At 38.6% G+C, this 15,372-nt stretch overlaps 1 protein-coding gene across 2 annotated transcripts in view; it reads right to left on the reverse strand.

The window, feature by feature from the left end:
- Positions 1 to 13,621: 13,621 nt before the first annotated feature.
- The window catches only part of LOC309630448 (uncharacterized protein), a 37,430-nt gene continuing 35,679 nt past the window's right edge, over positions 13,622 to 15,372 (reverse strand). For both annotated transcript variants that reach the window (XM_082395736.1, XM_082395735.1), the window contains one exon: positions 13,622 to 15,366. In XM_082395736.1, coding sequence (XP_082251862.1) covers positions 15,275 to 15,366 — 92 coding nt within the window. In that variant the 3' untranslated portion in view covers positions 13,622 to 15,274. The remainder of the gene's footprint in view (positions 15,367 to 15,372) is intronic.

Here is a 15,372-nt window from a genome sequence, read left to right on the forward strand (position 1 = left end):
AGAAATTCTTTCAGTCATCAAGGTCAACACCTCTTTTCTTTCTCTCTCCTTGTTTTCCATTTTCTTTCTAAGGAATTGGAAGAAAATGCAGGCAGATGAGTAGTTAAGTAATCCCAGCGCTGTGCATGTCACTTGGACCAGAGCCAGGCACATGTAAAGGTCTTCACTTGCCAAAAACACACCAGGGACCTCTTAAGCAATCAGGAATTGCTACATGTGTGCAAGAGCTAACATCTTGAACACAATAGAAATCTGTAATTCAATTATCCTCTCTTTCTCATACATCTGCCCTCTGAGCATCCCAACATGTAGGAGCTTGAAAGTCTAAACTGGAAACTACTGAGAGCTCCCCCTGCATGAGGGCAGGCAGCGAGGTCACTTCCCTCTGGTTCACAAAGGAGCATAAGGAGGAGGAATGGAGAATTGGCTCTACCCTCAAGAAGCCCTGGGGAAATGGGAAGGAAGGGAAAGGGAAACAATAACAGAAGAAAAAAGCATCTAGACAAAGGGTAGCCTATAATCAGGAAGAAGAGTTAGAGTCATGAAAGCAAAGCAAAGAGAAACTTAACCAAGTGTTAATTTCTGTTGCTCCTTGAGTTCTCTTGGGGGACACTGATAGCATTCTTGGGAACTGGTCCTCAAAAAAAGGAGGAATTTCTTTGCGTGAGATATGAAGAACTTATTTTTGCTGTTGGCACATTTTCTACTTAAAGGAGATTCACTACCTCCAGTCTTTCCCACATGCAAGTGTTCTACTTCTGAAAATGGTATCCTAAAATACACAAGACATTATTCACTACCTGTATAGGATATGAGAATTAGAAAAAAAGTATCCCCCAGCAGTTTTGCTCATATTTATGATAGTGGGCCAGGACATTTTCCATAAAAATGAGTTAACTTCCAGCAGGCAAAAAATGTATAGTATGTGCTGATCTTGAACGGAGAGTATTTATATGCTATATTTTATCACCCACAGACCCTACAGAGCTAGGTTTTTCTCCTGGGATGCATTGTTAATATTTCAACCTCTGTACATGTCAAATGGAAACAAAGATTGTTTCAAAAGGTAAATACAGTGCTGTCTTTCTTCCTGGCACAATACAGATGCAGTATATTTAACTAGAGTTACTATGAAAACCGCATGTTTTTTACAAGATGTGGCAACATTATGCAAATGGATTAATCCAGTTAAATCCTTTTAAGCGCTATGTGTTACACAGGGTTCTTTTGATTGCAAGTAATGGAAACCTAACTCAAATGTACTTAGAGGGAATTTATCGGTTGATACTGAAACATCTCAAGTTATCAAATGAAGGATTAAATAACCAATTCATTAGAAGGACAAGGATGCTGTTAGCCCTCAAAAATAAATGGACCAAAGTTTCAAAACTGTCAGACTTTCTGTCTGTGTCCCTTATCTTTCCTTTTCTACGTTGGCTTCTTTCTCTTTTAGTTCAGATTTCTTCCAGAGTGCAGGAAAACACAGTACCTGGCCAATCCAAGGCTTCATACCCTTCAGCTTTTAACTGCAGAAAAGGCTTTATCCTTCTCTTTATTCCCATTTGGAAAATACAGGTGAAGAATTCTGACTGGCTTGTCTGTATCTGGTGCTCGTCCCGCAGCCAAAAGTGTCACCCTCGCATCAACTGTCAGAGTGTGCTCTTTCTTTGGAGTGCCTTCTTCAGATGTTGATTATCTACCAAAATGGAATGAATGTTACTCTCTTCCTTCCAGTTCAGCACCAAAAGCGGCATCATGAGAAGTGATCTCGGATGCTGAAGATCTTGTGTGGGAATCCTGGATGGGCTACTTGTGAGCTGAGACGTTCAGAAAAATTACCCCACTCTTCGAGTTTGAATTTCCTGCTCTGTAAAATGAAAAAAGAAGCATTTTCTCAAAAGAAATGCAGACTGATGCAACATGTTGTGAGTCTTATGTTCATGAGGCTGAATGCAAGAAACCACAAGCAAATGAGGACAGAGTGTATCGTTCCATTTTATAAAATTCTAGGAAAGGCAAAACTGTCTTACAGCGAGAGAAACTCAATCCATCCTTGGGGGTGTGTTTGGAGGATGTTGAATGAAAAAGCACGAGGGTAAAGGGAGGGTAAAGGGTACAAGCTTTCAGCTAAAAAATGAATGAGGTCTGAAGATCTAATGTACAACACGGTTACTGGAGCTGATAACATTGTACTGCATAATTGAAATTTGCTAAGAGAGTGGAACTTAAATCTTCTCACCAAAAAAAAAAAAAAAAAAAAGAAGATAAATATGTGAGGTGATGAAGAATTAATTAACTACATTAACTAATTCCATGGGGAGAAATCTTTCACAACACATCGCGTATGAAACCACCACAATGCACGCTTTAAATAACTTACAATTTTATGTGTCATTTATACCTCCATAAAGCTGAATTTTAAAAAAAAATGTATATATGTATGTATTTATTTATTTATTTGGCTGTGCAGGGTCTTAGTTGCGGCATGCAAGATCTTCGTTGCCACGTGTGTGATCTTTAGTTGTGGCATGTGGGATCTAGTTCCCTGACCAAGGATCAAACCCTGGTCCCCTGCATTGGGAGCATGGAACCTTAGCCACTGGACCACCAGGGAAGTCCCTGAAATTTTGAAAATACAAAAGAGAAAAAAGAAAAAGGCAAGAAGGATCTTTCTGGGAAAATAAAAATGTTCTACATCTTGATTCGGGTAAAGGTTATATGGGTGTATATATTTGTGAAAAGTCTTTGACTCATATACCTAAAATATAAGAATTTTACATTGTATAAATTATGTCTTGATAAAGTTGAGTTTATTAAAAAGTGTGTCTTTCTTCAGAGGGTTGAGACGAGCATCAAATTAAGCAGGGCACGTCAAAGCCTTTGCAAACATAAAGTGACATACACATTTTAAAAATTCCATTTAATTGTGTCTTTGGCTAGTTTGCTTAGTTAAATTAAAATGTTAATACAACTAAACATGGGATCAGACTCTACTACCATAAATGACTCTTGTCCCTTTGGCAGTGTCTTCTCTGGGCTCTTCCCACTCTAGGAGTCCAGTTCTCTAAATCCCAGGTGGTAAGGCTTTTAAAGGTATCCCAACCCTTGGTGTCATTTGTAGCCATTCGGTCTTCAGGAAGACACAAATTGCAACAGAGAAAAGTATACTCATCACAAGAGACACCACTAAAGTTTCCTCCCCCTGCAGAGATGGCATTGCTTCTGACCTTTGTAAGGCTGCCTTGTTATGCATTTCAGTTATTTCTTGTTGCTTAATAAACTACTGCAAAAACAAAACTTAGAGTTTAATACAGCAATGATTTATTATTTCTCATGATTGTGTGTGTTGGCTGGGCTCAGTTGGGCAGTCCTTTTCCACATGGTGTCAGTTGGGGTCATCCATGTGAGTGCATTTAGCCAGGAACTCAGCTAGGGTTGGAACACCCAAGAGGGCTGCACTCATATTTGGCACCTCAGCTGGGGTAGCTGGAATGGCTGGGGGTTGCCTGGGCTTCTCTCTTTCCACATGGTTTCTCATAACTCATTCATCCAACCCAAGCTCCTTTCTGTGGCATCTAGATACCAAAAGGATGAAAACAGAAGTTGCAAGTCCTTCCCAAGTTCTGACCTCAGTCGTCTCAGAAAATCACTTCCACGTCATTCACTGGTCAAAGCAAGTCATTAGATCATCCCTACTTTATGACATGGGGAATAAGACGCCACTTCTTGATGGGAAGAGTGCCCTTCAGTGGAAGGATGGGAAGAATTGTTGGTGGACAGCTTTACATACAGTCCACTGCTTTCTGCCTTTCAGTTCTTTCACCCATTATAAATAATTAAGTTTAAGGTCAGTTAGCCCCAAAGACTTAGGCTACAAAATGAAGGACTCATTCATTCATATATTCATTCATTCAAATAACAAGTATCAAGCATCTATGTGCCAAGTACATTGTATGCTATACACACCAAACCCAAATTCCCTTCACACAATAGGTCAGGAAACCACCCAGGACCTGAGGCTGCAATCTTGGCAAGTTCAATCACACCTTTATTAAATCACATGAAGAAAAGTTCCCATTTGCCTGGCTTTTAGGAAAAATAGACTACTTTGAAGGTCACCGGCCTATCCTCTGGATCTAAGAGGAACTTCTTTATATTTCCTCAGCTAGATCATAATTTTTTCCCTTTTGAAAGAAGACTTAGGATCAGAGTGAATAAATAGAGAGAACTAGCTGTTTGTGTACATTAAGGCAGGATCTACTGAAAGATGGAATTGGGTTCAGTCTTATTCTGTTAATTATTCCATTATTGTCATCTATCCACTCCATAAAAATAAGTGCTTGCTATCTGCTATATCATAAACACTTCTATTTCCTGATGTAGAGGAATAACCCTTTCATCTACCTTCACTTTAAGTTTAATAAAGTTTCAGGCCCAGCTTCCTACTGGCATTTGTTAAAAGTCATAACTCAAATAGGCTTAATCCTGAGGAAGGCTGGGACTGGGAACCAGGTGGAAGCCTAGCTGGAGAGGTCCAAAACCAGGGTATTAAGACTCCTTTCCTTCAAGTGTATGGTACCCTCCTCAGGGACACCAGGGTCTCCAGTGGCCAACTGCCAGGTCTCTTCCATCAGCTTGATGCCTTTGAGTTCTTTTTTCTTCTCCCCTTCTTATCCTGATAAAACCTTACTGATTCTATGACCTAATCCCTCTAGGGTTAACTGAATCACAAAAGGATGTTAAAGATTGACAGCAGCTTCCTGTGTTACCTCACCAAGAGACATTTGCTTTTGGACTCTCAGAACAGAAGCAAATGATCCCATTAGGCACAAAGCCCTAATGGAACCAGGCAAAGGCATGAGAGAGATGCACTGGGGTCAAAGTCTCATGCCAGCATTCCTTACTTCATAAGATGTATGCAGCTTTTATCTACCTATCAAATAAATTTGTCTGCTTAAAAAACTCCATGCATTTTCTCTTGGAAACTTTATTTTTTTTTAAATGCTTGGTGGATGGTTGTCAAGAGACATATCAGAAGAGAGCCCTTGATTCCTTGTGGAAGCAAGCCACTGAAACACCCTCATTTGTTTTTGTCAGAGGACTCTACTACAGAACTTTGGGTTCTGGGAATTGATCAAGACCAAGAGTTTGAGGGGGAAATGAGGTCAAGGTCACTACCACACCACATGGCTGGGGTTTAGCTCACTGTTGGTGTGTGGGTTTGCTTTAACGACGTGAAGCAGATTAATAAACAGAACATGCTATATTTTGGAAGATGAATGAAGCCCAGTACTGGGAGACCCTTGGGTGGAGTTTGTGAACCCTCTCCTGAGACAGAAATGGGACCTCTGAGGTTTCTCGTGGAAATTACAAAATTTGTGGAATCGAAAACAGAGAAGTGGCCAAATCTTAGAAGCTGAATGAGAATGACTCATTTGGGTAAGGTACTTTGCAGCCTGTACAAACATTGCTCAGTCACTGTCAGGGCTGGAAATGTCTTTAGGTGGGCTCTGAAGAAGGCACTTTGGTTTCAAATCCTGATGACCACAGAGAAATTAATTTCTCCTCGTCTTTGTTTCCTCTGTTTTAAATAGAGATAATAAGAGTATCTACCTCAGATGTTGTGAGAAGTAAGAGAGGGTCTGGAGCGTTTTGAACAGCGTGTGTCCCATAGTACATGCTAAGGAAGTGCTCCTCATTATTATTTAAGTATTGTCAACTCCTTATCGTGTTTATTGCACATCAGAATAGCTGGACAAATATTCCCAATAACGATGACTGCACAGACATCTGCCTATCAAAGAGGGGGATGGCCCAACAATATGCTGTATGATAGGAAGAAGGTGGGCTGATTTCTCAGGCCTCTTGAAAACTGAAGATACTGTGGTTTGAGGAATCCAGGTTTCAGATGAGTAATCCGCCATTTGCCTACATGTCCAATGGCGAATGAGGCATTGACTCATTTTATGAAAGCCTTTCCTCCAGGCTTCCAATGCTAAGTAACAACACTTTTCCTCCTCATCCAACTAACCATCTTTCTCTCCGAGCATCAGGTATCCATTCCAGGACCGAACATCTGTGTTTCATCACCAGGTGACCCAACTGTTCTTTTATCTTTGTCAAAGTCCTCTGTATGTTCTGGACGGTGCGTAGCCAGAAGTGTATGTATTTTTATGGCAGGATATAAAGTAAGCAAACACAAAGATATATAAAGTATAAACTGGCAAGTTGAAGCAGCAGAAGTACCATAGGGTGGCCCCAGGCAGAAGTGTTAAAAAATAGATATTAACCCTTGAGAAGACTCAGCAAAAGCTTACAAAACAGGCATAATGCATTCGTCCGCTCTGAAAATGATCTGGGTGTTTTCAGCAGGGACTCAAATGTAGGACTCAGCATCATTGACAGAGTTTCTGTGAGCAGTTTTTTCAAACTGTGAGAAGTCCCATGGCTCTCCTAGATCTGGGGAGCGAAGAAGAGTCTCTGTCAATTAGAAATAATTAGAGGGAAATGGCATTGACTGTTGTGAATGAACAACCAGATCAGCTTTTTAAAAATGCAAGTCAACTGAAAAACTCTGATTTATCCATTCAACAATAAATGCATTTTTGAGCTTTTATGGTGAAGTATCTGTTCCCAGTCCTCTCTACATGTAAGGGATGTAAACCTCCCACCTTCCTGTAGTTTAAAAATCTGGTGAAAATGACAGATAATACACAAATAATCAAACAAACATAACGTTCAATTGCAGGTAGTGCATTGAATAAAAATGAAACAGGGTAAGAGGTAGAGATAACAGGGTTGGGGGTGTTGTAGAGAGGGGTCAGGAAAGACAGAATGGTCTGGATCCCCTGTTTCTGGAGCGCCGTGATTGAGTCAAGGTAAGTCCCTCTGTGCGATATTGATGGAGACAGACTCAACTCCTCCCCCCCCCCCAGATTTGTAACTATTTCTGACCTTTGGTCAAAGGGAGGGAAATTAGAAATGATTAACCTGCAGGCTTTCCTGAAAGCTAGCACTAGCAGACTTTTTTTTTTTTTTAATTTATTTATTTAATTTATTTATTTTTGGCTGTGTTGGGTCTTTGTTGCTGCGCGCGAGCTTTCTCTAGTTGCGGCGAGCGGGGGCTACTCTTCGTTGCGGTGCTCGGGCTTCTCACTGCGGTGGCTTCTCTTGTTGTGGAGCACGGGCTCTAGGCACGCGGGCTTCAGTAGCTGTGGCATGCAGGCTCAGTAGTTGTGGCTCATGGGCTCTGGAGCGCAGTCTTAGTAGCTGTGGCGCACAGGTTTAGTTACTCCGCGGCATGTGGGATCTTCTCGGACCAGGGCTCCAACCCGTGTTCCCTGCATTGGCAGGCAGATTCTTAACCACTGCGCCACCAGGGAAGCCCACTAACAGACTGTCTGAAGTTTCTTTCAGACCTGTAACAAACTCTCCTTTATCCATTTATCTCCAGAAGCTGAGATTCACTTGTCCCCAAGTAGCTTGAAAACTAGTCAGAGGAAACAGTGACAATGCTTTAAAGGGTTTGCTATTCCTCGATTTGCAGAGTCAGTATAAATAGACCATGTTTTAAAAGGTGAGCCAGAAAAACCCCAAAAGGTTGAAAAATAGAGAAGCTAAAAATAAATGACTAAAAGAGAAAAGTTCCTGTAATTTTAAGTTTAAAATACGAGGTTGAGTAATCAGGAAAGTATTTTTACTGCCTTGTCAATATTTTTCCTGGAAGCTCAAGTAAATAGACCTTCTTCAGATCTGCAGTGTGCGTGCCTAATGGTCTTAGGTGTCTCTGACCACAGAATAACTTTATCCTTAAGAAACAGAGCAAACAGGAACTTTGTGGTTTTAGCATTCCCCACAAATAACTCAATATATGGATGTATATAAAAAAGGTTCAGTGCCATAGGACAGATAATTTGGGTCTATTTGAGAAGTGTTTCCCCTCTAGTGGAACCTTTCATATGAACATTTCCATGCATTGAAAGGTAGTCCTTTTGCCAAGAGTGATCATTGTATTTTCTGCATCATTTGTACTCTCTTTCAATTTACTGTTCCGTGCCCAGCAGAGGTGCAGAAAGCATAAGAGAGGTTGTCCCTTTTCTAAGTTGAGTCCTCATTTATTTACCCTGCTGGTGAAAAACCCACTGGCTTTCATCTCTTCTGAATCTGCAGCCAGGTGAGACAGGGGGTCACAAATGTTGAGCAGAGTTTAAAAAGGAGAAAAATTATCATAAGAGCCTTCAAGCACACATTGCTCCCCAGTTCTGTCCCTGGGTTTACGAGGTATTTGCCCAAAGCCCTGATGTTCAGGCCAGGGGAGCAGCACGTGGTTTTGTTGGCAGCCAGGAGCTCTGTCTCTAACTGGGGCATGTTTCCACTGGCTAATTCGTAAGGTTGTACTGATCCTAGGGTTTAACACAAATCCATCACTTGAATAACTGGCACCCCTCAACCCGTGGATCCTTGATTATTTGATGCTGGATGGAAAGTAGGCACTGGGAATTGTCAGGGGAAACAAAAGGCAGATCAGATGCCCATATATCACTTTGAAGGCCACCAATACAGTGTGTACTTTCCAGTCAGACATGACTAATAGGTCTTCAATCTGGAATTGGCCAGTGTGCGGCCTGCAGGGTTAACAGAGAGGAAGGCTCACTCTCTCTTCCAAAAAGATCCAATATGAACTAATATCTCCATTTGTCTGATGGCTTCTGACTGAAAAGATTTGAAAGATCACTTGGAGGCTGGATTGTTTGAATTGGTAAAAATTCATAATTTTACCCCAGAAGGAAAAAATAATGTTGTTCTTCTAGATTGTGTAGCAACTTCTGACTTCATCAACATGCCAAAACTTCCAGTTAATTCAGTCAAAAAACCCAGTCAGACCAGTCATTTTCAGGCAAATAAAAGCAAATACTTCTTCAAATAGCAAGTAGCAAATTATTTCCAAGACATTGTATGGGTTGAAAATATCAAATGCTCCAAGAAAGCATTAGATAAATCTATTGTTAATCAACTTAATATAGTTTGTCATGGAAAAGCTAGCATATCCTATAAACATCCATGAAACAGACTGACCTCAAAACAGACAACAACCACACTTTGATACAAAATGGCCCAAAAAGCCAACATGCAATGATAAATGTGAATTCCTTGATGTTCTTGAATTTGATATAATGTGGGCAAAAAAAAAAAGAATAAATAAATAAATAATCATCTGAGCATTTCTCTGTTATGTTAATGTAGCCTTGTTTTCTTTCTTCCCAGGACATATTTGAGATGGCTATACTGTATACCAGTTTGTCCTCACCATCTGACACATCCATGACATTTCTTCCTCCAGAAAGGCAGTAAACAGTAAGCAGACAAGAAACAACTTTTTTTCCCACAGTGTCTTGAGTCTGGTCTTGTTTATCTTTCTCTAACAATGGAAACAGATGTATTCCTATGCTTACAGCTTCCTAGATGTATTACTCTAAAATTCCATCAGCTGTTCAGAGATGTTGCTAGTTTTGAAAGGAGTGAGGGCTTTGCCAAATTAATTGCTTGACTCAAGACATTGCATTTTCTGCATGCAAAGCCCACTCTCTGCAGTAGTTGGGGTCCTGTTATAGTGGACAACGATCATAAACTCTCAGCAAAGTGGACCTCCAAGTGGAACTTAGTGTTCCTGGAAACACTGTGTGACAACAATAAAGACCTGGAGCTCAGAATCAGCGATGAGTAAAATTGCTTTAATCCTGCCATCAGCTTTGGTCAGAATTGATCCCAAGGCCCTGTGCAATAGTTGGTGTCCGGCTGAGGTCGAGTATCCTGGGTTATGGGAAAAAACAGACCCAGAATCTGGATAGAAAGTAGGCAAAACCCTATAGAGTCACACTCTAACTGTTAGAGAAGCCTGTTTTGAAAAGAGCATCTTTCCTTTTCTCTAAATTATAGTAATCCTTCACTAAGTGTGCTTGTATCTTCCAGTAACTTTAGCCTTTACGAAAAAAGTATACATTTTTGCCTTTATGATTCTCTGTACTAATGTGCTGAGCAACATAAACTTAGAAAGATGTTCAATTTAGAGCTGTGTAAAACACAGCGCTTAACAGCAATAGTGAAATATACACTTTTTTCAACTGCACACAGAGCATTCAGCAAAATTGACTATATTCTGGGCCATAAAACAAACATTAACAAATTTAAAATGATAGAAATCATACAAAGTATGTTCTTGGATAATAAAAGGATTAAACTAGACATCAATAACAGAAAGATACTTGAAAAATTCCTTAAATATTTGGAAATTAAGAAACCATACTTCTAAATAACCCATGATTCAGATAGGCAGTGAGGGGAAATTTTAAAACACTTTAAGCTGAAAAAAATTAAACTATACTGTAGCAATATCTGCTGGATACAGAGAAAGTTATGATTACAATTTGCCTACATCAGGATTGAAAAAAGAGATATCACTCCTGACCCCACAGACAAAAGAATAATGAAATGCTACAAACAATTCAGTGCCTTCAAAATGCAACAATTTAGATGAAACTGACTTATTCCTTGAAAGACACAAGCTACAAAAATTTATTCAAGAAGAAATAAATAACAAGAAACATCTATTACAGAAATTGAATTTGTAGTTAAAAACCTTTATACAAAGAAAACTCCAAGCTTGGGTGATTTAACTGGGTAATTCTATCGAACATTTAAGGAAGAAATAATACAAATTATAAACAATCTCTACTGGAAAATAGAAGGGGAATAAACACTCCCCAACTCATCTAATGGGATCATCATTACCTAATATCAAAACCAAACAAAACATTACAAGAAAAGAAAACTACAAGTCAATATCCCTCATGAACATACACTCAAAACTCTTCAACAAAATATTTGCAAATGAAATCCATCAATATATAAAAAGGTTGCTAGGTCATGACCAAATGGTGTTTATACGAGGATTACAAACTGATTCAACATTTAAAAATTAATCAATACGGAAGAAATAGAAAATATGAACAGACCAATCACAAGCACTGAAATTGAAACTGTGATTAAAAATCTTCCAACAAACAAAAGCCCAGGACCAGATGGCTTCACTGGTGAATTCTATCAAACATTTAGAGAAGAGCTAACACCTATCCTTCTCAACTCTTCCAAAATATAGCAGAGGGAGGAACACTCCAAACTCATTCTACGAGGCCACCATCACCCTGATACCAAAACCAGACAAAGATGTCACAAAGAAAGAGAACTACAAGCCAATAACACTGATGAACATAGATGCAAAAATCCTCAACAAAATACTGGCAAACAGAATCCAACAGCACACTAAAAGGATCATACACCATGATCAAGTGGGGTTTATCTCAGGAATGCAAGGATTCTTCAATATACTCAAATCAATCAATGTGATACACCATATTAACAAACTGAAGGAGAAAAACCATATGATCAACTCAATAGATGCAGAGAAAGCTTTCGACAAAATTCAACACCCATTTATGATAAAAACCCTCCAGAAAGTAGGCATAGAGGGAACTTTCCTCAATATAATAAAGGCCATATATGACAAACCCACAGCCAACATCATCCTCAATGCTGAAAAACTGAAACCATTTCCACTAAGATCAGGAACAAGACAAGGTTGCCCACTCTCACCACTATTATTCAACATAGTTTTGGAAGTCCTAGCCACAGCAATCAGAGAAGAAAAAGAAATAAAAGGAATCCAAATCGGAAAAGAAGAAGGAAAGCTGTCACTGTTTGCAGATGACATGATACTATACATAGAAAACCCTAAAGATGCTACTAGAAAACTACTAGAGCTAATCAATGAATTTGGTAAAATAGCAGGAAACAAAATTAATGCACGGAAATCTCTTGCTTTCCTATACACTAATGATGAAAAACCTGAAAGAGAAATTAAGGAAACACTCCCATTTATGGTTGCAACTAAAAGAATAAAATACCTAGAAATAAACCTACCTAAGGAGGCAAAAGACCTCTATGCAGAAAACTATAAGACACTGATGAAAGAAATTAAAGATGATACAAACAGATGGAGAGATATACCATGTTCTTGGATTGGAAAAATCAACATTGTCAAAATGACTGTATTACCCAAAGCCATCTACAGATTCAATGCAATCGCTGCCGAACTACCAATGGCATTTTTCACAGAACTAGAACAAAAATTTTTACAGTTTGTATGGAAACACAAAAGACTCTGCATATCCAAAGCTATCTTGAGAAAGAAAAATGGAGCTGAAGGAATCAGGTGCCTGACTTTAGAATATACTACAAAGCTACAGTAATCAAGGCAGTATGGTACTGGCACAAAAACAGAAATATAGATCAATGGAACAGGATAGAAAGTCCAGAGATAAACCCACGCACATATGGTCACCTCATCTTTGATAAACGAGGCAAGAGTATACAATGGAGAAAAGACAGCCTCTTCAATAAGTGGTGCTGGGAAAACTGGACAACTACATGTAAAAGAATGAACTTACTACACTCCCTAACACCGTACACAAAAATAAACTCAAAATGGATTCAAGACCTAAATGTAAGGCCAGAGACTATAAAATTCCTAGGGGAAAACATAGGCACAACACTCTATGACATAAATCACAGCAAGATCCTTTTGGACCCACCTCCTAGAGAAATGGAAATAAAACCAAAAATAAACAAATGGTTCTTAATGAAACTTAAAAGCTTTTGCACAGCAAAGGAAACCATAAACAAGACAAAAAGACAACCCTCAGAATGGGAGAAAACATTTGCAAATGAAGCAACTGACAAAGGATTAATCTCCAAAATATACAAGCAGCTCATGCAACTCAATATCAAAAAACCAAACAACCCAATGCAAAAATGGGCAGAAGATCTAAACAGACATTTCTCCAAAGAAAATATACAGATTGCCAAGAAACACATGAAAGGATGCACAACATCATTAATCATTAGAGAAATGCAAATCAAAACTACAATGAGCTATCACCTCACACTGGTCAGAATGGCCATCATCAAAAATCCTACAAACAATAAATGCTGGAGAGGGTGTGGAGAAAAGGGAACCCTCTTGCACTGTTGGTGGGAATGTAAATTGATACAGCCACTATGGAGAACAGCATGGAGGTTCCTTAAAAAACTAAAAATAGAATTACTATATGACCCAGCAATCCCACTACTGGGCATATACCCTGAGAAAACCATAATTCAAAAAGAGTCATGTACCACAATGTTCATTGCAGCTCTATTTACAACAGCCAGGACATGGAAGCAACCTAAGTGTCCATCAACAGATGAATGGATAAAGAAGATGTGGCACATATATACAATGGAATATTACTTAGCCATAAAAAGAAATGAAATAGGGTTATTTGTAGTGAGGTGGATGGACCTAGAGACTGTCATACAGAGTGAAGTAAGTCAGAGAGAGAAAAACAAATACCGTATGCTAACACATATATATGGAATCTAAAAAAAAAAAAAAAAAAAAAAAAAAAGGTTCTGAAGAACCTAGGGGCAGGACAGGAATAAAGACAGACGTAGAGAATGGACTTGAAGACACGGGGAGGGTGAAGGGTAAGCTGGGCCGAAGTGAGAGAGTGGCATAGACATATATACAGTACCAACTATAAAATAGATAGCTAGTGGGAAGCAGCTGCATAGCACAGGGAGATCAGCTCGGTGCTTTGTGACCACCTAGAGGAGTGGGATAGGGAGGGTGGGAGGGAGACGCAGGAGGGAGGAGATATGGGGATATATGTATACGTACAGCTAATTCACTTTGTTATACAGCAGAAACTAACACACCATTGTAAAACAATTATACTCTGATAAAGATGTTAAAAAAAAAATAAGCAGCAAAGGTAACTTTTGAGCTTATGAAATTTTTGTGTATCATGATTATGACAGCAAACACATATTTCTCAGAACTCATAGAGCTTTATACCACAAAGATTAATTTTTCTGTATGTAAATTTTTTAAAAAAAATCAACAAGGATGTTGTTGTGGGTACCCAAAATGGAATACAAACTTAACAAATGACAGTAAATCTATCACAAACTAATAGCATAACTACACCAAAGCGGGTAGGGAAGAAAAAGAATTAACCTAAATTATCTTGGAATAGAGTATTTTGGTCAGATATGGTAAGACTAAAGAATAAAAGAACTGTGCAAGTCTGTAGTTAGTAAATTTGCTTTTCTCAGGGGAATAAGTTAGCAGTTCTGTGTTTGTCCTAGGGTTGAACAAATAAAAAATATATTAGAAATCATGAGAGCCAAGTTTCCCACTGTCAGAGAAGAAAGTCACAAATAAGCCAAGGGGCAAGGTTAGAATGAACACCATGGCGTTGGATTGGAATGAAAGGTATCACTATCAGCTCATTTTTTTAAAAATATAAATACAAATAGAAACAGAGTAAACATAGATGTATGTGCATGCATGAGTTAGTATGTATACATATACTTCTAATCTCTGTACACTGAGACTGTCTAGAAGTAATGACACGCTTGTAGCAATGAGCACACCTAGGAGCCAGATCTTTGCTTTTAAAATATCATTCTCAAAAAAGGAACCAGGGGCCTTTGGAGAAGTGGTTTATTCTAGGGTTGGGCAGAGAAAATACAAATGAAACTTGGTGCCAGAAAGTAAGGAAATGGTCCCAGAGGATGGAAGCATGAACATAGAAGCCAACCTAAAAGAGCTCCAAATGGCCAAATCTGGACCAATTTTAGCATCAAAAATAACAACAGTATTAGATTTACTTCATAAAATATAATAAATAATAATCTGTCTATAGTGATATGAGTAAATAATTGAATAACAAATAAATGAAGAAGGGGCAGCTCTTCCTTACAGAAGAACTCCAATTAATAAACATAGAAAGAATGAAAATCAACATTAGATCCATTAACTGATGCTAAAATTAGTAGGTGAAAATTGGAAAAGAAGTTGGATATTTGCACTATCTCAAAGTATTTCTTCAAGGTATTTATTTATAAAGGAAAACACGGTGGCTTTACAATGGAGAAACCCATCCGATATCATATTAACCATGTAATCAAGGTTATCATCACTAATAATGAGGTTTATTTATTTCATATGCCCCTTGATCTAGTGTACAGAAAAGGATACATCTCTTCTGTGGCATTCTGGTAAAAAATTCATAACCTCCATCTAATCATGAGAAAACGTTAGACAAATACAAATAGAAGAAAATTCTACAAAATTACTGAACATTACTCTTCAGAAGAGTCAAGGTCATGAAAATCATGAAAAGACTGAGGAACTGTCACACATTATGAGGAGAATAGAGGATACATGACAACTTGAATCCATGTTGCAGGATTCCAGATTGACTTCTGTAA

Source organism: Balaenoptera borealis, assembly GCF_965194805.1.
Source record: "Balaenoptera borealis genome assembly, chromosome: 1".
Lineage (NCBI taxonomy): Eukaryota > Metazoa > Chordata > Mammalia > Artiodactyla > Balaenopteridae > Balaenoptera > Balaenoptera borealis.